The sequence below is a fragment of the Sceloporus occidentalis genome, unplaced genomic scaffold (assembly GCF_023333645.1).
Source record: "Sceloporus occidentalis isolate IW3139 unplaced genomic scaffold, rSceOcc1.0.p SCAF_8, whole genome shotgun sequence".
Lineage (NCBI taxonomy): Eukaryota > Metazoa > Chordata > Lepidosauria > Squamata > Phrynosomatidae > Sceloporus > Sceloporus occidentalis.
Window position 1 is genome coordinate 12,041,686 of NW_028316988.1, and position 24,591 is coordinate 12,066,276.

A 24,591-nucleotide genomic window follows, 5' to 3' on the forward strand; every position below is an offset into this window, starting at 1 on the left:
CCCTGGTTCCCCTTTGAGGAAACCAGCGTCTTCCTCTGAGAGGCTAAGTAGATGGAGAGGGAAGGTAGGCAGAAGATGGCAGGGCTGCCCCTCCGCTTTGTAGCAGCAAGAGCCAAGCAGCCACCTTTGAGTGGTTTAATTACGAGGCCGTTCCTGGCTGTCAAAGCCAATGGCAGTGATGGCTCTTCTGCTTTGCATCAGCACCAGAGAGAAAGAAAGAGGAAGGGAGGGAAGGAAAGACGCAAAGGAATTCAGATGCACTGCAGGATTGTTCCAGGGCTGCTCCTTATTGTTGTTGTTGTTATTATTATTATTATTACTATTTTCATTTTATCTAATCTTTCCCCTTTCCCATTGCAAAGGGAAAACAGATGTTCTGTTGATGGCTCTTCATTAGAGAGATGAATGAGGTCACCAGTGAGATCTCTGCTCATATTCATCTGCATAATAGACCGAGCCATTAAGACCTGACAGATTTTTTTATGCCTGTAAAGCCCCAGGAGAGAAGTGTGGGAAAGATGTCTTAATGCCTTCCTAGATCAGGGGTGGACATTGTGCGGCGTCCAGATCCCCGGACCCGTTCCTTTGCGGTCCCCGAAGCACCCCGACAGTCCTCCAAAACCCCAAAACAAAACAAAAAATGATGTCCTTTGAGGAACTGGAAGGTCAAATCCTCTCTCTGATACACTGGGACTCTTGCATGGTTGTAAAAGCACTTACAGTCCCCCACATTTCTGTTGGTTTCATCTAATGTTGCCAAAAAGCAGATTAAAGGGCAGACTTTGGAGGCTTGCTTGTTGGTGAGATGCTGAAGGAAACCAAAATGCATTGCAGTAAGGCCAGCAAAGTTAGCACAAATGTTAGTGTTTTGTGGGTTTTTCAGGCTATGTGGCCATGTTCTGGAAGAGTTTATTCCTGATGTTTCACCAGCATCTGCGGCTGGCAGCTTCATGCGAAACATCAGGAATAAACTCTTCTCAAACACAGCCACGTAGCCTGAAAAACCCACAAAGAACTATGGATGCCAGCCGTGAAAGCCATCTTCACACTAGCAAAAATTCATTACATGGGGGTATTTTCTTATCCCTGGCAAAGAAGGATGTGTTGAAGTGCCCTGTCCATATACACACACACACACACACACACACACACACACACACACACACAGAGTGGACCCTTGTTATACGCTGGGGTTTGGTTCCAAGATCTCCCATGTATAACAAAATCCGTGTATGCTCAAGTCCCATTACATATAATGACATAGCAAAATGTTGTCCCTTATAAAAATGGAAAATCAAGGTAAATTTATACTTTTTTGGAACATTTTCAAACCGTGTATGCTTAAATCCGTGTATAAGAAGGGCCGACTGTGTGTGTGTGTGTGTGTGTGTGTGTGTGTGTATTGTTAACTGCGGCACAATTTTTCACCCCAGAGCATGAACAAAAATACTTGTTCTTTTTTCTCCTCCTTTAGTTGTTTCTGATATTTCTAGTTTTGTAAAAGTAACAATATGTGTTGCACAAAACACAATGTTGTTTTTTAATGCAAAAACATAAACTTTGTGGAATTTTTGCCAAGAAAGTAATAATCCCGAAATGCAAGGGAACGAATGGAAGATGCACAAAAACCCTCACAGTCTCGCGCAGTAGGGAGAAAACGCTTGAAATTTCCCATCCTCACTTCCAAGGACGGAATCGCTTTGCATCCTTAGCATGAGATGATGGCAGCCCTGGCCTGCCACTTAGTACAGAAAGACGCAACAGGGCTTTTTCTTCTTTCCGTTCCTTCTTTCCTTCCTTCCTTCCTCCCTCTCTCCTTTTGGCCTTAGTGACTCAAGCAGTGTTAGTGCCCTCTAGCGAAGCAGCGGCTTAATTTCATGGGAAAGTCGTGGGAAAGGCTGGGTTTTGTGATCCGCATCCCATGGAGGAGGTTGGTGACATGGCAACAAAGCATCAGGATGTGACACATGTCCTCACAACACTCATCCTCAGAGGAGAATGGGACGGGATCCATCCGGGATCTTTTTTAAATGCCTATTTAGGGCCTGGTTTCAATGGGATGCTGGGTGTATATCTGGGGGAAATCCAGGCAAAGCACTCCATGCCAATGTCTTCAAGGAGGAACTTGGCCTTTGGTTTTGCAAAACAAAGGGCAGGCGTTTCATTGTGAAATCTGCCAATGCCTTCAGTTCACCTGTCAACTTACGGCGACTCCATGAATTTCATAGGCAAGAAATAGTTAGAGGCGGTTTTGCCATCTTGCTAGCATTGTGGCCCCCCTCCTCAACTGTCATCTTGGCCTCAGAGGGAGAGATCAGGCAGATCCAGCAACATCAGGGACTGCCTGAAGGAAGAGGCCCCTCCCTCCTTTGTCACCTTGTATTTGTATTGTATTCAATTTTTACTGTACACCGCTATGATCATTGCGGAATAGCGGTCTATAAATAAAATGTATTATTATTATTATTATTAAATCCCTGGAAGACATGGAGACTTAGGTATTTAAAGCAGTCCTGAGAAGAAGAAAAATTGGGTGGGTGGTAATAATTTCTTACCTTCCGTCATCCCCATGTACCTGGCACCTTAGAGCAATGCTTATCAAATGTTGGTCCCTTGGGACTTCAGTTCCTAGAATCCCCAACCATTGGCCATGCTGGCTGGGACTTTTGGAAGCTGAAATGGAAAACCTAAGTTTGAGAAGCACTGCATTAGAGTTTCATGGAAACAGCCGAAACAGCCAAATTGCTGAGAGGGAAAAGAAATGAAAGAGGAAGGGGACAGAGCTGGAGAAGGAGGTTTGGGGGTCCCTTTTCATCTCTCTGCTGTCCCTCATTAGTTCCCTGTTTAAAGACAGTAACCATATAGAGGTCAATTGCTTTGCAAGGGACCCACAGAAAGCAATGGTATTGTTTGGGAGCCAGGTGCCTTGGGAGGAAGCACCTGAGCTCAGAGAAAGGCAATGAAGAGTCAGTCTCTGGCAGGGAAAGGAAGGGACCGGTCCGTCCGGTTCCAGCTTGCTCTGTGGAAATGCCACCTCCACCCCTTTTTCAAGAGAGCTGAAGGTGTCAGGATCTTCCTACCCAGTGGATCAAAGCGGGCGCAAGCATCAGATGACGGCTCAGCCTGCCTTTCATTGGCTGGGCGTGCTTTTGAGCCGAAGCAGAGCTTGCACGGCAAGTTGGGCAGGCATTCTTTGCTTTCCAACTGCATGAATAATAATTTGTACAAAGAGTCTAAGTTAGACTACTGCAGTCCAGAGGTGTTTGCTGGGAAGTGGCCTGCACTTTCCCTGTCTACCTGCGCAACCCATTGGCCTCTCCACTTTTCCGGGGCCCAACAGTGTTCCAGAGTTGGCGCAGAGTTCCATCCCGGCACCTGATGAAGTCACCCCTCCGCCCCGCTGCTGCTCGACTCCTTTTGAGATTGCCTGGGGCATCATGGCACATGCCTTTCTGACCCTCCGGTGAGTGGCTTTCCAAGGGGACACTGGGGCTGTAACTTTTGCAGGGACAAATTCCTTCCAACTTGAGTGCAAAACTTTGCTTTGAGAGACTGAGAGAGAGAGAGGCCTCTGCACACTGCTTTCCCCAACAGATGCCAGTGATTTACATACATTGCCCTTTTAACTTTTGTTTCTTTCTTTGAAGCATGCCAACCTACTTCGTCCTTTGGGAAGCTGCTTAGGAAGAATGTTTAGCAGTCGGGTGAGGTCAAACCTGGAACCTGTTGATACCAGAGGCCCAAAGTCATGGCTGGATTGCGAGTCTGAAAGAATGACCCAAGTTAGCCTGCCCTACATTTTGGGTGCCATCACAGCCCTTGACTGGCTTCCAATCTGGCTTTCAAATGGGATGGAGCCAAATCTCTTGATATCTCTATATAGATAACAATACATATTAATAACATGACAGTACAATTCGTAACAACACATTTAAAGAAACCATTACCCATGGTCAGCCAGGCTTGCATGAGATGATGGTCCTGGCATGAATTTTTAAAACCTTTGCACACCCCAGACAGCTGCTGCTGGTCCTTTTCTCCTGAGAATTGGGGAGACAGCGCAGATGAGTCTGCCTTGTTTGGGTTCCCATCACTGTCTTCTTCTGGCTGCTGTCCATGCGTGAGCCTCTCTGAGACGTGAGACTCCATAAGCCAACTGGGTAGTTATTAATGGACAGCCGAGCGACATTGCCAGAGGCGCCCGGCCTCATCAGACGCGCCACCTTTCCCTCCTTCCTTGCAAGCGGACATCCTTCTTGCATCTTGCAGCAGAAGCACAGATTATACCTTCATTTGTCCATTTATTGGCTCCAGATCATAGCTGATTCCGGGGGGCTTAGCGGCCTGGGTTGGCATTTGCCGTCCACCAGTTCCACGGTGTGTTATTAACTTAAAACCCTTCCAAATCTCTCCATAATGACACGGATGGCTTCGGATACCAGTCAGGTTAACAGCCTGTAAAGAAGGGATTAGAGATGCCAGCGGTCAGGATGTGAAAGCCAATTCCTCTTGGGAGTAATAATAATAATACCAAGAAGGAGCTGGGACGGGGGGCTTACAAGGGCCTGGGTGAAATGCCATTGGGAAGGACAGGGATCGCCGGTGACGAAGGCCGACTTTTCTATGCCAGCTTTTTCTGACTGAAGCTCCGGTGCTTGCCCAAGCCTTGGTCTGGGAGATGTGTGCCGCTCGCTTTCAAGTGGCACTGCCAAAATGTAATTTCAGAGCTGGGAGTTTTTACAAGTGACGCCTTTTGAGACTCGAGTGTGTCACTAGGGAGCGTCGCTAATACGACAGAACAGGGGAGGCATGTGCCAAGAAACGGAGGGCTTATTATTCCCGGGGTCCGCTTAGTGCTCCTGTTCTATGCGACTGAACCCAACATGGAATATTTCAGAAACGACGGCTGATGTCTCTGTTGCGGTGGCCTCCAAAGGAGAGCCCTCCATGGGACATTTGCTGCTCCAGACATCTTGTGGCTCAGGGTTGTCATCAGGGGCTGTGCAACAATGTGGACCTAGACTAAGGCAGTCGCTTCAGGCACCAGATGCTGGGAGGCAACAGCAAAGTGTTGGAGGGAAAGGTGGCATGCCACATAGTCCATTCTGTGACCCCAAAACTACTGTAGTCAGCTGCTTTCAAGTGTGTTGGAGAAAGTTGGGTCTCATTTTACCAACATTGCAGGGGGGATGCTTTTGCAAAACACCTCCCCGCATCCCAGTAATACAGATATAGATCACTTAACAAACTGGATGTGTTCCTGGGCATGACTTCTTTGGCAGAAAATTTGGGACCAGAGGAAGCAGTGTCATGGAGGGAAAGGGGGATAGGTTCCTACACCATGAAAAATAAGAGATATTCAAAATTATAAATGTGCACATGGGAATTGATGGGAGGTGGCGGCAAAGCCTTGTCCTTCCTGGTCAGCTGAGCTCAAATGAAACCCGGGACATGTGCGGCCAAGTAACATCTGAGTGGTAAAGATGGCAAAAGTTAGGAATGAGGAAGCAAGCAGAGGTTGCAGCAGTTTGCCTTTGCCTGAGGCTATTGGGAAGGGCCTGATTTTGCCTTCTCCTTTCCCTCATATTTTGTTAATGGAGTGCAAACTCCTTTTGCACTTTGAACTCAGTTTGCAGCAATTGAAATATGCTGATGACAAAAAGGGGGAAGTGGGAGGAGAAACTGGGGCATTTGAAAAGCAGCTGGAAAAGTGGGACGGCAGAGGATTAATTAACTGGAGCAAATGGAAGGTATATAAAGGGGACAAACAGTATAGCCAAAATTGCCCTTTGTCAGAGTCGACGTGGCAAGTGCTTCCAGCTGCTTTGAAGCAGAGGTTGCCACTGCACTCCTTCAGCTGGCCCTGTGTATTTGTGTGTGTTGTGCCTCCTGTGTGTAGTGTCTCCCTTCTTCCTCTGTCTTCCTCCAGCCCTGATGTGATTTTAAATTTCCCTGCAAAGTGTTGGCAGAAGCAAGTGTTTTCTGCTCCCCGGCTGGGGGTCACGGCAATGTCATAATATTTGTGATCAGGCACGCCCGCCCATGAAATATTGTACGATATTTGGGGATGTTTAGCTTAGCGCAATGATTAGTAATGCCTCCTGCGCGCCTCTCACTCTCTCGCCCCTTTTGCATACTGATGGTCTGAGGAAACCAAGTGAGAATGTTAGATTTTATTTCTTGTTAAAGGGACTGGTGCCCTGCAACTCCTGACTGTCAGTATTCCTCAAGGCCAAGGGGGTTTTGTATAGAGACCCGAGCCTTGGAAAAGTAACTTGTTCTGGGATTCCATGAAAAAGCACGGCCATTAGGGGATTCTGGGAACTGTAGTCCAAAACGTAACTCTTGCAAGCTCTGTTGTGACCATCTTGGTTGCGGGATTCTGTGAATCGTAGTCCAAAATCCAACCTTGAGTGGAACTTTCTTCCAGGTGACTTTCCCAAAATACCTGCAGGGAAAACAATTGCGATGTAAAGTTGGCAGGAGAGCCATGTACTGGAATGATTCCTCCGCAGATTACTGCGTCAACATCACAGAGTCCTCTCCCTCATTAATCAGAAGCTGCGAGCTCAATAAACTTGTTTGCTTTTGGACTGTTGCGGTGCGTTAGCCATTGTGTGCCTCCACAACTCTGATGCCTTGGAGTGGAGCATGGATTGTAGGAGACAGGAAAAACAAACAGTGTGGCAGCTGTGCTGGACTTGTGTGTTTTCTGTGGCATACAATTTGGATTTTTGAAAAATAAATACCTGAACAGAAGAATGTGTCGTTTCCATTGCGGCTGCAAGACTGGATAACTTGTCCTTCCAAAAGCTGGGGAGGAATCCAGAGGAAGAGAATTTTGGACCCCTTCCTCGGTGGTGTGTCTTTTGTTGCTGTTGTATGATTTTTTTTGGAACAACAACAGACTTGTGAGTCATCAAATATTGGCCGCGATCTGTCAGATTGAATCTTTCTTGCTTTTTTGTATTGCCCAACGTCCTTTTCTCTCTCTTGATTCTCTGTGAGATTCCCCCCCTAAAAAAAGGACCCAGATGGACAAATCGGCCATGGCCTCCCAGCAACAACAGCTTCCCATCTTTCATAGCTGAATTTCCCCTGCAAAACAATTGCGCATTCTGTGACATCACAGCGGCTCGGTCGATTGCTGGTGAGCGAACGGCCTCCTGGCTTGCTATGAGATGATATACATGGCTGCCATGGAAAACCTTGCAGGACCTACAACTGGTCCCAAATAGCAGGAGAACAAGGGTGCCAACAGGGACTGGCAGAAATTGCATTCGGACGGAGCAAGTTCAGAGAAGGGCAATGGGGATGATAAGGGGATAGAGGACAAAATGTATGGGGAGAGGTCAAAGGACCTGGGCATTATCATCTTGGTGAAGAGTGACATGGTTGCCCTCTTTAAATACCCCATGGATGTCGTAGGGAGAAAGGACAGGCTTGTTTTAAGGCCAGGTCTAATGGTTTTAAGTCCCAGGAGGGTAGAGTTCGATTGAACATTGTAAGGAACATCTCAACAGTGAGATCACTTCAGCAAAGGAACTAATTGCCTAGAGCAGTGATTCCCAGTCTTTGGTCCTCCAGGCGTTTTGGACTTTAACTACCACAAGCCCCAGGTAGTTTGACCAACCGCATGGAATTCTGGGACTTGAAGTCCAAAACATTTAGAGGACCAACGTTTGGGGACCACAGGCCTAGAGAGATGGTGAGGCGACCTTCTCTGGACATCTTCAAAAAGAGGCTGGGAGGTTCCCAACTGTTGGGGATGTTCAGTTATTCCCAAACTCTGGCCTTCCAGATGTTTTTGGACTTCAGGTCCCAGAAGCCTCAGCCGTTTTGGCCAGTGGTCTGGAATTCTGGGAGCCAAAGTCCAAAACACCTGGAAAGCAAGAGTTTGGGACTCACTGCTGAAGGTTGTGCTGGAAGGACCTGAAGACCCATAGGGCCCCTTCCAACTTTAGGATTCTGGCGTTCTCTATACCTGCCTTAGGCCTCCAAATCTGCTCTGGAGGCCAGTCCATTGGCAAGCCCAAATCGACGCTCTACTGCCAACCTTTGAAGCCAGAGTGAGAAAGCCTGAATGCTGAGCACCCAACCTTGGATAGCGCCTTTAAAGTTTGGACTGAAATCCAGAATAGGTTTACCCCAGAGAGAGAGAGAGAGTGAGAAAGACTGAGAAGCCACCAACTGTGTCTGATGCCTGTGCCTTCCGCTTTCTTCTTGGAAGGATTCTGTCTTGCAACTCCATTGCGCAAGTAGCCAGAAAACCTCAGCATCCTAAGCGACAGACTGAAAGAAACACACTTAGTGGCTTTGCTTTTCACTCATTTGCAAGTGGTTTTTCCCAGGGGTGCAGGCTGCCTGGAGCATGGCCCACTTGCAGCAGGGATGTGCTGTTGCTGTTGTTCACAAACACACACATATTCACCCCTACCAATTTCTAGTGTGATATTCTCTTCTTCTAAATCTCCTTTTCCCCCTCATTTTACAGAGTCCCCACCAGAAAGGACTGGGCAGAAACGGGGCATGCCCAGCGCGGGGGCAGAGAGGAACCCCAGTATGGAGCCGGCTGGGACGACGCCATTTCGGGTCACGGTGAGTGCATAAACCTCTTTCTTTCTCCTTCTGGATCAGATCTGACTGCAAGAGACACACAGGTTGGCTCTAGAAACTGTGCAAAGATTCAAAGGGGCCAGTCACACTTATGTTTTTTGCACGAAGAGATCTGCGTCTGTGAATTGATTCAAAATCTCTCCATGGCATTTAAATCCAGTCTAAAGTTTCCATTAGCCACCGTTTCGGATCAAAATGGAGGTGCCTCCATTTCCTGAACAGTGGCTGTGCAATCCAAATCAATCGGATAGCTTACTAAGACTATTGAAGATGCTGATTGTTGCGGTCTGAAAAAACAGAACCGTTAAGGCAATGCTAAATGCACCAGTAATTATACAATGGGCTTTTTGGTCCATCCGTCCCCCCAAACTGCACCGAGTAGAATGGGTGCAAGTCTGAACTACAGGGAAATAACCCGGTTTCCAAACCGAATTATTTCATAGTGTGAATGGGGCCAAAGCAACCTAATAGCTATGGACAGGGATGGTTTAAAGTCAAGGAACCAGAGAGATATGTTCCATCTGATGGTGAAGAACCTCTGGTGCAAAGGCATGAGGATTCACATTTGCTTGGATTTGTGATCTTTTGTGGTCATTTGTGATCATGCTAGCTGTTTTTGAATTTGGATGGATGGAGGGTTGGAAAAATCTGTCAGTTTCACATTCACCTCTGCATTCTATTTTAATCTCTTGTTAATTCCATGTGTGAATGTTGGCAAATGAGTCCATTCCATTTGCGCTGCAGTTCAATAGGAATAGATGTCCCTGGAATGGAGAAAACCTTGTGATATCTTTTGGCTTTATAGCTGTTAAAGACAGAGGAGCCTCTCAGGGAAAAAATAGGTGGCAACTCTAGTTCAGAGCTAGTTGAATACAGAGGGATTTAACCCAGTATTTGAAGAGCTAAGCAAAGAAACCCTGGGCCTAGGTGAGCAAATCTGTCCGTTTCACTTTCTGATAAGTTCACCTTAATGTTGGAAATGACTTAAAGGTACACAACAACAGCAACAATACCAATAACAATTTGCCGTAGTAAAATAATAGCACAAGGCATTTCCTAACCACCACATGAATCTTCCTGCTACTTAAACTGGTAGAATATAAAATATCTTTCAGGGATGGTTTATATGTGTCTTCTTGCCATTCTGGTCCCTTCCGACTCTTCTGTGAGTCTACATTTATTCGATTAAGTGGAAAATATAAGTACAAAATGATATAGTTAGCATGTAATAATATTATAATTGTTTGTTTTGAAACTAGACGTGGAGATGGTCCATGTCTACCGACTCCATCCCATCCATTGCTTTTGAGTCTGACTCCGACTCCATGGTCCAGCCCTCTCCCCTTGGGTTTTTCACAATCATTTTATCCAAAGTCACCCCAGATTTGCTGCTTAGGATGTGCCCCCGTGTCTCCCATAAAGGAAAGCCCTGCATTGCTCCCCAAAACGATGTTTTCTGGACCCAGCTCCTGGATGCTGGGCTGAGTTTTGCATCCTCCTGAGGACCCCAGACCCTGCGAGAGATGGAAGGAAATTGCCAGTATGCTCATCGCAATATCATATACAGACAAGTTTTGCGGCATTTAGTTTCAAATTGCTGCCCTCCCCTCCCTTCCTCAGCAAAATGCATCCGAGTAAATTATATTTTAATAGTACGAATTTCTCGCGGAGGATTTCTGCCTCGCGCGGCTTCCAAAGAGAGAGCTCAGATGGAACGAACCGGCGCACCTCTCAGCATGAGCACCCGCTCTTTAATTGAAACCTAATTGTTTACTAAACCGCTCGAACCAGAAGGGAAAATTACTGTAATTTGGGGCTACGGACGACTCCTTCCCCTGTTTCCAAGCCTCTTCTTCTCCCTTCTCCTTTTTTTCCCTTTTAAAGAAAAAAAATGGAGGGGATTGATTTTTTTTTTAAGGAGAATGGGAACATTATCCTTAATGATACATAAACAGAAAACGATTATCAATAGAGTGTCAACAGCCACTGGATTTCGATGTCAGGGAGGAATTACATGCAAATCATTTTGGTAGAGATATTTTGGTGGAGATATCATTGCTGGGTTCAGTCGGTGCTGTTGCATAAAAGGCAGAAGATCCAGAGATGGGATGAAGTTGGACAATAGCACTCAAGGCTGCCAGGGTCAAGGTTTGGCCAAAAAACAGGGTCGCCAGCTATTCCTGAAAACAGGGAACCTCCAAACCAACCAACATGGCCATTGGGGCATTATGGGAGATTTTTTCCTCTGCAAAGGAATAGGATATTAGACTAGTTGGGCCTGTTAGAGCCAAGTGGGCACAAGCAATAAAGAATCATAGGAGTTCATCACACTGGGGCTGATTTTGACACTAAAGAGAGATTAAAGCGCATTTAAAGCATCCTGCAAATGAAGCGGAAATGGTGAGTCAGTGCACAAATGATGATCACATACAATTGCGCAAATGAAGTGATATCAGAAATGCATTGTTGCTGAAATTCCAAAAATATAAAGATGCACATTAATGCTTCTTTCAGACCACTTTAATGGTGGGTTTTGTGCAATGTTGTATGAAATCATTACATGTAATTATGCAATTTTTCTGGGATATTCACGGGATAAACTCCCAATCTCCTTCATGTGATAAACTTCATAGGATCATAGAGTTGGAAGAGACCTCAAGGGCCATCAGATCCAACCCCCCTGCCATGCAAGCTGCGAAGCAAGGGAGGATTCCTCGCTGCCCTCCTCTGCGCAGGTTCAAACTGGAGGACATCCAGGTGACAGCATCCCCAACATTTTCCCCTCCCGCTGCCTTTGACGCAGCCTCTCCCCAACAGCCCTGGTCTGCAAGGATTAAATGAGGGAGCTATGAGACACAAGGCCCTTGACAGACTTCAGGGCTGCAAAAACCCGCCACCGGTTTGTCATGCGCATCAGGTTGGGAGACAGCAATGACAAGCGACAGCGCTTGGGGCGGCTGACCCGTTTTACTGAACAGATCGGGCGCAGCGGAGCTATAGATCTCCCGCATCCCCACCCCGACTGTGAGATGATGGTCGCCAGGAGTGGGTCTGGCTGCTAAGAAGGCTCCTGCCAAGGAAGAGAGGATGGCCATGGAGCAGACTTACTCACTGGCAGAGCCGGCCTTGGAGCAGGCGCTGAGTCTCTATCCGTCTATCTGTCCCCAATTCCTCCACCCGGGTGCCTTTTTCTGCTCTATTTCTCTGCTCATTTAGAGGACCAAAGTCGCACCTTTCCCATTTCTAGAAATAAAGGGCCTGTTAGATACAGAACACAGTTGCGGTTTGAGCGCCAGGCCTACCTCAGCTGCACTTTTGCAGCAGTTGATAATGTTTTTATGATTTCTTGCATTTCTTGCATTATTTTGTCCCCGTCCATCAGTGATCTCTCAAAGCAATGTGCTGATATATTTGCTGAGATCAGAGTTACTGGAGTTTTGACACATCAGGATGGGACCATTTGTGGCTGTTGCCAAGCCAGCTCAGTATCAACCATGTGTCCATGAGGCTGGTCTTTGTAAAGCACTGATTCCCAGACTCTGGCCTTCCAGGTGTTTTGGACTTCAGTTCCCAGAATTCCAGACCATTGGCCAAGATGGCTTCTGGAGATGAAGTCCAAAACACCTGGAGAACCAAAGTTTGGGTATCATTGGTGTACAGCATACCCTACAGCAATCCTGGTTAGGTATCTCTTTGCCACCCCACTTTTTAAGCTGCCTTTAATATGTCTCTCTTGACCTAAAACCAATTGGCCAGAGAAGTAGTGAGGTGTCCTTCTCTGGACAGCTCCACCAAGAGATGCTGGACAGCTCCCGGCTTTTAGGGAACATTTCAAAAGCAGCTAAAAAGGTGGCATGGCTGAGGATTGATCAGGACTGTCCCAGCCGAGTTGGAGAGTTGTTGATGGTCCATGTTTCGTTTGAGAAATTTGGAGAGTGTGGGGATCCGAAATGCCCCTCTGGGAAAGGACTGAGAAGCTCGTTGACATGCCAGAGAATGCCTCCTTCCATCCTTCCTTCCTTCCTTCCTTCCTTCCTTCCTTCCTTCCTTCCTTCCTCTCTCTCTCTCTCTCTTCCTTCCTTCCTTCCTTCCTTCCTTCCTCTCTCCCTTCCTTCCTTCCTTCCTTCCTTCCTTCCTTCCTTCCTCCCGGCCGCCATCCCTATGGTGCCACATCAGAAATATTAAATTATCTTTCATTTCCTAGAGCCCACCGGGGAAAAGGCAGTTCAAAAGCCAGGCTGCAGGGAGAGCTAATAAGGAATATTAATCCTCATTTTATTCGTTTTGATCAATGTGTGTGGAATCATAATTGCGGTAATAACACTTGACATTTCCTCGCCACCTTTCGGCACGGGTCGGACGGGGGACCGGCGGATCCTTGCGGATTTGGCATGACAGCCTGCCAAGAGGTTGTTTAAATATTGCTCTCAGGAGGGTTCATCCTCTCTGGAGGAGCAAATGCCCAAAGGATAGAGATGGCACACAGAAATACAAACACACACAAACACATTCTCCAGCCCTCTAAATCCAGGCCTTCCCCTGTTCATGGGCTATATATTATGCCCATCTGTGTTTATGCATCATGCCGCAGTTTGAGTCTGGTTGCATGGCAATTTATTAAGTATCAAGGCTTGGAACCATTGCAGTATTGGCCTATCCTTCTCTGAATCCCCTATCCAGCATGGGCACTGGGGGGATTCTGGGAGTTGTAGTCCAAAATCTCAATAGTTCCAAGCTCTCTGTTTAGCAACTACTGCTTCTGCAGCCAGTAAGACGGCCAACATTGTGTAGCCATTGAAAGGCCAGAGGTGCAGTTTTGAGTCTTCATTGGGTCATGCAACGCACTGGGCAGCCTTGGGCCGCTCACTCTCGCTCAACCTGACCCTACCTCACAGGGTTGTTGTGAATATAAATGTAGCTATTGGGTTTGAGGGGGGGGGAGTTCAGGCTCTGTGGCCATGTTCTAGAAGAGTTAAGACACTGTTTTGGGGCAGCCTTGGGCCTGGGGACAACCTTGCAAGAGTGTCGCTTTGTGCCTCCCCTCTCTCCCCTTCGTTCCTTTCCCTCGGTCTCTCTGCCGTGCCACGTCTCTCTTTTCCACGTCGAGGTGACATTGATTTCTGTCTACTCTTCCCAATTTCAGTTTCCATGGTGACAGGATCCAGTTTCTCCTCCGTTCCGTGCCTTTTTCCCTGCAGTTCGATGCATTCTGAAAAGAGAGGAGCCAGGGCGGCGGGTGGGCAGTGGATACACACACACACACACACACACATGCATGGACATGAGTCTCCATGTGGATGCTCCTGGGCTTCACGCTCTCACAGCAATGATCATGGCGGCTGTGATGGCGATGCTAATCCAACCAAGCGGATGGTGCAAAGGAGCCACAAAATCCCCCTCCTTCTTTGGAGATATATTCCATTTCTTGTTTTAAATCAAAACAAGTATTTGCATCCCATTCATTCCTTGATCAAAGCCAGGGTTACAAAGCTGCCTTGGACCAGAGGCCCCTTCTCACCGTTGCAGAGAACTCTAATTCTGCTTCAACTGCTGAAGCTGCAGCCTATGGAATCCTGGGATTTTCTTTTTTAACTAATTTTTATTAAACAATTTACACAACAAACATCAAACAAATGTACAATCCTCCAACAATCCTCCATAATTCACACTGCTACACCTCTCCATTATTCCTTAATCCTTCCATCCATCTACTTCTTCTATCTTCTTTCCATCCTTCTCTTCTCTTTCTCTCCACTCTCTACGCGGCCTACTTCTCTGTCCATCTTCTCGACTTTTCTCTCCCTTTCCACTCCTTCCTCCTTCACTTAGGCTTACCTTTTACTACTTACTTATCCCTCTCTTAATTTTAACCTTCCATTTGCTAATTTCTACTCTACCCGCTACACCATCCATTCAACCATATGCTTCCTACCTTCTCCTTTATCAATCATGCAAGATAGATAGATAGATAGATAGCTTTGCAAGGAGTAGCATTTTATAACAAAGCACTCTCTTGAAAGTAACACTTAAAGCTCTGGTTGTATGAAGGAGTGTGAGTAGGAAGTCCCATAAGTCCTCTCCAGTCATGCCTTTCGCAGAAGAATTAAGATTGAACCGAGGCAATGGGCTCTTTCTCCGTTCGGTTTTTCATTTGTTCCAATACAAACTCACCGTCTCTAGTCTGAAACCCAGACACTGCTTCTGTCCCTTGGGTGCTTTTGGAAAGAACAAGCCTGGAGCTCATTGAGATCCCATTTGCACCTTGCCTCTACATTCAAGACTGTGTAGAGGGCAGGAAATGGGTGGCCTTCCAGAGGTTGGATTGCAGCTCCCATCATCCTACACCCTTGTGATAGCGTTCAATGACATAGCTGTATAGGATCAGTATATAGTAAGGTCTTGCAGCACCTTTGAGACTCACTGAAAGGAAGAAGTTGGCAACATCAGCTTTCCTAGACTTCTGTCGATTTCCTTAGATGCATTTAGATGTAATAATAATAGTGATAATGAGTAGAGAGATCTTGTTGCACCTTTGAAACTTGCTGAAAGAAAGAGATTGGCAGCATAAGCTTTCCTAGACTTAAGTCTACTTCCTCAGATGCATTTGACCTAAACCATTGGTTATGCTGGCTAGGGGCTGATGGGTCTTGCAGCCCAGCAACATTTGGAGGGCCCTATTTTGCCCACCCTTGCTTCCTTTTCTTCCCTCCATCCCTTTCTTCATCTGCATTGATGATAATTTTGGCCTACCTTACATGGTTGGTATAAGGATTGATGGGGTGATAAACATCCAGAAGGCAGTAAATAGACAGAGGTGGGCAAATGCAACAGATCCAGTGGCCACTTATTCTGTTCCTTATTTTTTTATATCCCACTTTTATCCCAAAGCAGCTTGCGCCATACATTAGTCCATCAGACATCAGTGCAAATCAGAATTATTAGCAGATGATCTGAGAATAGTTATGGAGTCTCCCTGACTTTTCCTTGCAATGTAAGAAGGTTAAGCATGGAGATAAGGTCCATAAAACTGAACCGTGCCTTCAATCCGTCCCTAACAAGCGGGGATAAAAACGTGGGATGGCAAGAGAAGAGGTGGGAGGAAAGAGGAGAAGAAGACTAACCTTGATTGCCACAAAATCTATGCATTTTGCTCGCAGATGGGAAAAGGCAAATGTTTGCATGCGGAAGGGAAGGTGGGCAGGAGGAGGCGAAGCCAAAGGGGCACCGGAGATTGATGGATTGCCCAAACGATACCCGCATTTTGGTTATGTGTTGTGAACATGCGTCTTTCCCCGGGGACTCAGCAATTAAATTACTGAAGATAATATGTTGCTCCGGTGCCATCTTCCTCCAGCTTCTCCCGGAGAAGACGGCTCAATAGTTATGCAATTGTCAGAAACAGAGGCTTCTCGGCACACTTTGCTTATCAGATTAAAATAAAAAAATTTAAAAAGGAAAACAGGCTGCGTTTATTAAACATTGTCAGAGTGACTGGATATATTAAAAAATGAAAACCAAAAAAGACAGCCCTGCAGAGCGAGGAATGGATTTTGCAGGAGAAGATGAGACCCGGGGCCTCACTTAATTCCGGAAGCTCTGGGTAGAAATTTGGATAAATACACTTTTCTTTTTAAAAAGTTTCTGGGAATTCTACTATTATTTCAAACTTTGGAAAAGCACTCCGGGGCTTCTGGGGCTCTTTATGCTTCAGAGGTGGGGAAAATACAGCTTTTTGTGGGTTCGCATGCTTCTATAACACCCTCAAAGCCCCCCTATCATCCCATAATTAAATTTAAGGAACAAAACCCACCCCAAAGTCACTTTGACCACTTCCAAAACTCACCCCAACATACTGATTTGGTTTAATTTCCCTGTCCCTGCCCCACTGGAAAAAAGGATGAAAATAAGGGTAATGTTTATAGGTGTGTGTGTATTTGATTGCATATGATATGACTTGATCGCATAACAAATATAATAAACATAACCGACAAACAATAACAAACAAAAGGTTTGTTGAGGGCTAATTCGGAGTCAAGATGGTGGAATGGGAACTCCAGGTTGCAGAAGAGTCTACCTTTCCAATTTACCTCTGAACTAGGACCGGGCAAAGGGTCTCCTCGAACCGGAAGTGGGCACCTCCACCAACATTTCTCCCATAAATTTCCTCTTGTTCATCCCTCCGCAAGTGACATCCGCCCTTTAAAGATGGGAATGGTGGGGAAACCAGGGCAGTCATAATGATTCACCACCGACAGCAAGTCCTCGAGCGGAAAAGAGGATGATGCTCGAAGGAGAGTGTTGTAGAAGTTTAGATTTATAGGAGTGTGAATAAATTTCTGTCAGCTGGTGATTATTATCTCCTTTAATCTCAACGGCGCCGTCTTCCTTCCCTCTCCTGCCTGTGTCTGGGTTTCAAAAGCATCGCTCTGATTTGGATCTAGTGCTCTCCGCCAGAGAATAAAATCCCCCCACATTCCCTACAGAAAACAGGAGGATGCTTAGGCGCAAAACTGATCAGGCTGATTTTGGAAATAACACAAACTGGTTAATGTTTCAAGTGTCTGGATCGTCTGATGTCTTGCAGAGGAAGGGGGATAAAACAGGCCCCAAAATGCAGATATCAACCATTGATACAGGTTCTGGTTTAAATAGGTTTGCCTTCAGGTTGCTGTAAGTAGGAAACAACTTGAAAACGCACAACAAAAGCATGGCCCAAACTAGAGAGAGAGGTCTGTGAAGAAGAGAAGGCGGCCTTGGTTGTGGAAAACCCTCCCTTTGGAAGCCCATCTGGCTCCAACACTGTGCTGCTTCCAGCATCAGTCAAAGCATGGCTTTTTATTAAAAACCTGTAAGGCTGCATTTGGAAAAGGAGTCAGACAAGGCTGCATCTTATCAGCCGACTTGTTCAACTTATATGCAGAAGATATTGTAAGAAAAGCAGGCTTGGACACAGAAGGAGGAGGAGTGGAAATAGGAGGAAGGAATGGCAACAACCTGAGCTACGCAGACGACACCAGAATACTAGCCGGAAACCTCCCAGACCTGGAACAACTACTAAGGAAGATCAAGGGAGAAAGTGCAAAGGCAGGCTTAATGTTGAACAGAACGAAAACAAAAAGAATGAACACTGAGGACCTTCACAAGTTCAACTTAGCCAATGAAGAAATAGAAGTAGCAAAAGAGTTCTCCTACCTGGGATCAAACATGGATAGAAATGGGGATTGCAGTCAGGAAATCAGAAGAAGGTTAAGTATGGAGGGCAACCATGAAAGAACTAGAGAAGATCCTAAAATGCAAAGCTATACAACTGAGCACAAAAGTTAGAATCACAGAAGCCACCATATTCCTTATTGCCATGGATGGATGTGAGAACAACTCTTGCCAAGAAAACCTTGTGATAGGTTTGCCTTAGGGTCACCAGAAGTCGCAAATGAATCGAAGGCGCACAGCAACAGCAACAATCTGCCCTGGCCTTTATAAGCCACCTTGTGCCTTGGACTGGGGCAAAAGTGGGATGATGGTGGTGGTGGTGGTGGTGGTGATGATGATGATGATGATGATGATGATGATAGGGAAGTGTGTGACTGCCATTGGCAGCCATGCCTCTCTCCTTGCCAGAAAGGTAGGTAGGTGCCTGCCTGCCTCTTAGGGAATTAAGCAACGCCAGACTTCCCAGCCGTGACTAATATCCGTCTTGCTGCGTAGGAGAACAGCTGTGTCTCTGCCAGTCAGTCCTTGAAGGGTGTAAAAATTAAAAAAAAAAACACCAACAACAGAGAAGCCTTTTGTAAAAAGTCACATTTGGGTTGGAATCCTCCGAGAACAGGTGCGACAGAGGGATCCCCCCTTTCCAAGCATGACGCTTCATGAGCCAAAGGATGGCAGGTGATACTTGGCTGCTCTTTCCTCCTTCTATTCCCAAGTTCCTTATGGTAGGCCAGGGAAGCAACAATATGTTGCCGTGTGCCTTCAGGTTGTTTCCGAATTACGGTAACCCTATGGAGGAGTCAGGGGTTTCTTGGCAAGATTTGTTCAAAGGGGGTTGCCTTTGCCTTCCTCTAAGGCTGAGAGAGTGGGGCCAGTCCAGACTCATTCTGCCATGCAGGAACGCTCAATCAAAGCATCCCCATGAGATGGCCATCCAGCCTCTGTTTAAAGACCTCCAAAGAAGGAGACTCCGCCACTTTCCAAGGGAGCATCTTCCACAGTCAAACAGCTCTTTCTGTTTGTCTTCCTAATGTTGAGGTGGAATCTCTTTTCCTGTTCTTTGCATCCATTGCTCCAATGTGTCCTATTCTCTGGAGCAGCAGAAAACAAGCTTGCTCCATCCTCAATATGACTCGCCTTACAATATTTAAACAGGGCTATCATATTACCCCTTAACCTTCTCTTCTCCAGGCTAAACATGCCCAGCTCCCTAAGTCTCTCCTCGTAGGGCTGCATGGTTTCCAGTCCCTTCACCATTTTGGTGGCCCTTCTTTGGACATGCTCAATGTCCTTTTTGAATTGTGGTGCCCAGAATCAGACACAGTATTATTCCAGGTGATCCTGACCAGAGCAGAATAGAGTGGCACTATGACTTCCCTTGATCTAGACACTAGACTTCTATTGGTGCAGCCTAGGGTTGCATTGGCCTTTTTAGCTGCCGCAATCACACTGTTAACTCAAGCAGGGATTTGAACCCTGGTCTTGAGCACTGTACTCCAAAACACAAAACACAATGCCACACTAGCTCTAATAGGGATAGGCAGAACTCTCTTCTTCTCAGTCTTGGGGCATTTCTGAGCCCCGTCTGCCCTCCCATTTCCCATACCAGCCTGGGAGAGAGTGTGGGGTTTTTCCCCATTGTGTAGAGACTTATGTACACTTTTCCTAATTAAGATAGTTCCCCAAGCACCAACGCCGTGGCTGTGCATATTTTCCAGCCGTATGCATTTTTAGCCCTTTGCATTTTGGAAAAGGCAAGCCTGGCTTTGTGCAGAATTGTACTGCAAGCGTCTTGAAGAGGCATGGCTTTCTGAAGGGAGGGCTGTTGTGTCTCTCTCTGCAGATTCAGAGCAAATATGGGTACTTTTTTGGCAAAGGTCACTGAGATCCAGGGCAGAGTCTCTGCCCCACTAAACCTGAAGCTAGGATTGGGGATTATGGGAGTTGTTGTCGATCAGCATCTAAAGGGTCACACATTCCCCTGGAGTCCACCAAAAGAGATTCTGCTTTGCTCTCAGTGCCATCATTGATTCTGCTAAGAAACTCTCAGAAGACAGGTTGCGATGAGGAAGGAGGGTTTCACCTGTTGGGTTGCTACCTGTTTGCAGCCATTAAAGACGCAGAGAAGGTGGGCACTAGGGGAAATGTGACTCTGACCTGGCAAAATGTCTAATTGTTTGGCTAAAGGGCATGTGACGAAGATCAAGGACCTCTGTGTCTCTTTCTCTCTTTAGTGACATTTCCCCCTTTCCTGGATTTTTTTCTCAGGCGTCTCCACAATGCTGGCGTATAATTTCCAAAGGTACTCTGTAGCCATGGAGATAAGGAAGGTGTAATTACCTCCGTGGAGGAAGGCAGGTAGAGACACGGGGAAGAAGCCAAATGTTGCGTCCTCTTGGAGATCTGCTACAAGAGGTGGGATCTCTGGAGTTTGGCCTCCTCTCTCTCTCTAGAGCACTTCCTAAAACCCTTCTCAGCATTGAGCCATGATCCTCAAGAGAATCACTGGCTTGTTTGAAACCCACTTAATTTTTATGGTGGGTGTTTGGTTGGGGGTGGGGAACGGCCGCAACGTGCATCCAATGGCCACAATCCCAACAACTACGAACCCTCAGTGGGTCAAAAAAAATTCTGATGAGACAGTGAAACTGACAGATTGGTCCATATTCCCCAAGGATGGGCGCGAATGGCACTGCGGATTAGTTTTGATCAGAAGCTACTGTATATACTCATGTATAAGTCTAGGAATCTAGGTTTAAAAAATGACCCCAAAAAACCTGAGTCGATGTATCAACAGGTCAATGTAAGTAGTGTATTTTAATGCAATATATATATATATATATATATATATATATATATATATATATATGAGAGAACTCAAAGGTAAGAAAGGAACAAGGCAGGAGGATGCTATTCCATGCACTTCAGGTGCGATGCCAGTTTGGGACCAGGAGATGTACCCAGAGGTTCATTGGAAAGTGGAGTTGGCCAAGGAGGAAGAGACACAGTTTTGCAGATGTATTCCATCTGTAAGTTGCCATGAACATTGCTGCAAATCCGGCCCTTCCTTTCCAAAACGAATGGTTTATGCATCCCCTGCAATAGTTGCTTCACCTCATGTTTTGGTGCCTGATGCAAATTGCTTAGGGACGAAAGTGGTTTCAGGTTTCAGGTGCAGATGTTCAGATGTGCACATGTTGGTCTCTGGTCGCACGTGGGATTGCTTCAAGGTGCACAAAGGGATATATATATATATATATATATATATATATATGGGGAAAGGTTAGCAAGGGGGTTAACCTTTGCACTGCTGCTGGGCCAGAGCACAGTGACCCTCCCTTCCGCATCTGGCTCTTGCAATGTGCCAGGGATATGCAGTATTCGTATATATTGTTGGCGATGCTGGTTGGGTGGGATTTTTTGGGGGGAAGAAATGCAAGCGGGTGGTTGCCACGGTAACAGAGGCTTAGGGGAGTCTTGCACCACGACGACAACGGCAACGGCGCCGCTCTCCGGCCCTCTGAGCAGATGCTGGATGAGATCTTTGTGCCGTAGCCGACAGAGAGGCAGCAAACGTCCACCGCCGTTGGCGTGGCAGAAGGAGCCTTCGCCTGCCGGCCACGCAAAGGCCCCTGTGCGGTGGGTGTCAGATACAGAGGCAGAGCGAGGCGAGAGGGCGGTTGTGTCGCTGTGTGTCTGTGTGTGCGGGGCTGTCTCCGTAACTGCTCTCTCCCTCTTGCGCCCCACAGGGATTCCTCAGCCGCCGGCTCAAGGGCTCCATCAAAAGGACAAAGAGCCAGCCCAAGCTCGACAGGAACGGCAGCTTCCGGCACATTCTACCTGGCTTCAAGAACGTGGACAATGAGAGGTAAGAAGGGGCCCCGGCACCGGGTGCCTTGTTGTTATTATTGCTGGTGTTGTGGCAGAGAGAGACGATCGATCCTGGCGGTCGTTGGCTCTTGGGCCCATCCAGATCCAGCGGCGGTCTGTTTAATTGCACCGATTGATGGTTTCAATGTGGAGGCTTTTCCTCCCATGTCACTCTGGGGAAGCTTGAAAGCATTGGTTTCTTTGGGTTGCTTTTTGGCTTTTCAGGAAACAATAAAACCAACACAAGCATTGAATTGTGGTTGGGAATCCTGTTTATGGTGGTGTGGAGATAAAATGGAATTGTCTTGCATGTCGGTGGTGATACTGGTTGGGAGGGAGCTGCAGCCGCTGAGACTGAACAGCGCAGGAGATTGCGATGAGGATTGCTTTGGCCGCGGACTGAGGATGTTGATCACAAATGGTTTGCTCCTTTCTGGAAAGCACCGAGAATTGGGCTGAGGTCATGCCATGTGGAGGCAAGGTTTGTCAGATGTTTTGTTTTTTACCCCCCCCCCCCCAGTTGTACCAAAACGGAGTGGCTTGGAGTGCTCTCTCTATCTCTGTCTCTGTCCTTTGCCCCCCTTTGGTTCGGAGAAAGGTGTGTTGTTCACTGCTAGCTCGGAAGCATGCATTTGAGGCACAATGAGGGAGAGGCTGGTGGAAAATGTAGCAAGTTGGAGAAGAATGGCATCCTTTGGGTGAAAGATCGCTATTATTGCCTTTGCAGGCTCTCTATGGCTGCCACACCCACCTAAATCTGAAGCGACCTGAGCTTTTCCAGCGGAGAGTTGGCATGGAAGAGCTGGGGATTGCAAAGAGTGACCCAATTTTCAGCATATTTTGGGTGTGGGATGCGTGTGTGTGCATCCCCATATACTGAAAGATGTGCTTTGAAATACCTGTTTGGTTACGATGTAAATATTTTAACACTGCTCTTAGTGTGAAAGCATTTCTCCTAGTGTTCAGCCCAAACCTCCCATCCTGGCACTGGTGCAAGCACACCTCCTTGTGCCACACTTCTGTTCACATCTGTTTGGAGGACAGCCTTGGAGGCTGGGAGCTCCAGCATCAATGGGATGATGAATCTACTCTGGGTTTTAGAAGGGAATTGAAAGGTCGTGCAATCGCCTGGTGAGTCTTGCCCACCAAATCCAATACCCTAGGGACTTGCATGCCCAACCAATCCCTCAGGTCTGGGCATTGATTTGGAATTGCCAACAGTTGTTGTTGTTTTAAAACTGGAGCCTTCTTTGGATGTACCTATCTGAAGCTGAGGTTTGGGGTGGACAGAGAGACCTGTGAAAAAGGATGCTGCTCCCCTTGGCTAGGATCTTGGAGAATGCATGGTCTGTTTCAGCCCAAAGGTTGTCCATTGGCTGTGGTGACCAGTGTGGAATGATGTTTCTGGGGCAGGAGAATGCATGGAATGCAACACCTTGAGAAAAGAAACATATCCCTGTTGTAAATGTGTTGTGGGGAGGGGGAAATGTGCCAAGCATAATGATGGGTGATGTGGAGAGGATAGCTCTGAGATTGTGGTCATTCTCATTCTCTCTCTTTCTCTTTTATTTGGGGCAGACACAAACACATACACATATATATATATTATGGGTTTTAGCAGGAGATGTCCTTCCCTCCTTGCTGGGAGCAACTAAACATCATCCCATATACCAGGGGTAGGCAACCTTTTTGAGCCGGGAGCCGGGTTGCTGTCCTTCTGACAACTGGGGGGCCGAAGCCAAAAAATAAATAATTAAATAATTTTTTTAAAAATTAATTTAATAAATAAACCGGGACAAATGTAGGACAAAATTTTCAGATGGAGGACACTTTTAAAAAAATGGAGGACATGCAAAAAAATTTGCTGATTTTTTAAAAAATGTTAATATAAATGCATGTTTCAGAGGCTTCTATAGACAATTGCCCCCCCTGCCCGCCGTTTGCCCCCCCTTGCTTGCCGCTTGCCCCCCTTGCCCGCCTCCTCCTGATAAGCCAATGGCCCCACGCCCTCATGCAAGAGGCCAAAGGCTCCTGTGGCAGTCGGCGACAGGACCGGGCTGGGGCCGGTCCCAAGGCCTTGCCGGGCCACATCCGGCCTGCGGGCCGCAGGTTGCCTACCCCTGCCATATACCATCTCTTTATTTTTAGGGCAATTCCACTAAAAACAATAAAAATGAATGACAGAGTCCAGATGCCGGGCTGGTGTTTTCTGGCCAGATTCCCCCAGAGATGTGGGGTTTGGGGCAGAGGTTCAGGCCTCCAGTGTGGCCTTTGTAATTGGCCTCCTCTGGGCCCTTTGCATCTTGGTTTTCTTCTCCTTTTCCTAATGAGTGAATCAGGTCTCATCTGCACCTGTCACCTCCTCTTAACAGGCGTTTGCTTCCTTTGCCAAAGCCCTGCTTTGGCAGCTGGGTCTGCAAATGCAGCCAAAGGGCTTCTTTCCCTTCCCTTTCCCTTCACAGGTCTCACTTTACCCCCCCCCCCCCACTTTCATTGACTTGACCACACCCCAGCCTCCCTCCCTCCGTCCTTATCAATAGTTGGGCTTTAACCCTGGCCTTAAAGAGGGAGAGATGCCTGGAAAGGGATCCCTGCCTTGAACCAGGAACAGCTCCCTGCCTTGGTTCGGGAGTTGCACTGAAACACGTCTTGAGCTCACCTTTTGCAAACGTGGCTCAGGACTCCATCTTGCTGGTTATTGTACAATCTCCTCTGGAATCTAGGCTGGCCCTTTTTTTCACTCTACATATGGATCATTCCAAAGTGCTGTGCGCTGATGGCATTGTGTGTCTCTGGGTTTGTGTGTCTTTCAAGAGGGAAGGTGGAGAGGGTTGCAGCAAAGGAAACAAAGAGGTTTTTGTGGTTGCTTCTCTTGCTTATTTGCTTATGTCTTTGAAA

General features: G+C 46.9%; 1 protein-coding gene across 8 annotated transcripts in view; it reads left to right on the plus strand.

Annotated features, from left to right (window-relative positions):
* Nucleotides 1-24,591, plus strand: part of LOC149307933 (disabled homolog 2-interacting protein-like) — a 142,621-nt gene that overhangs the window by 34,550 nt on the left and 83,480 nt on the right. For 7 of the 8 annotated variants that reach the window (XM_089534646.1, XM_089534650.1, XM_089534647.1 and 4 more), the window contains exons 2-3: nt 8,495-8,598; nt 21,573-21,691. In XM_089534646.1, coding sequence (XP_089390772.1) covers nt 8,495-8,598; nt 21,573-21,691 — 223 coding nt within the window. Of the gene's footprint in view, nt 1-8,494; nt 8,599-21,384; nt 21,463-21,572; nt 21,692-24,591 lie in introns of those variants that run through there. The other variant, XM_089534654.1, reaches the window with a different exon arrangement.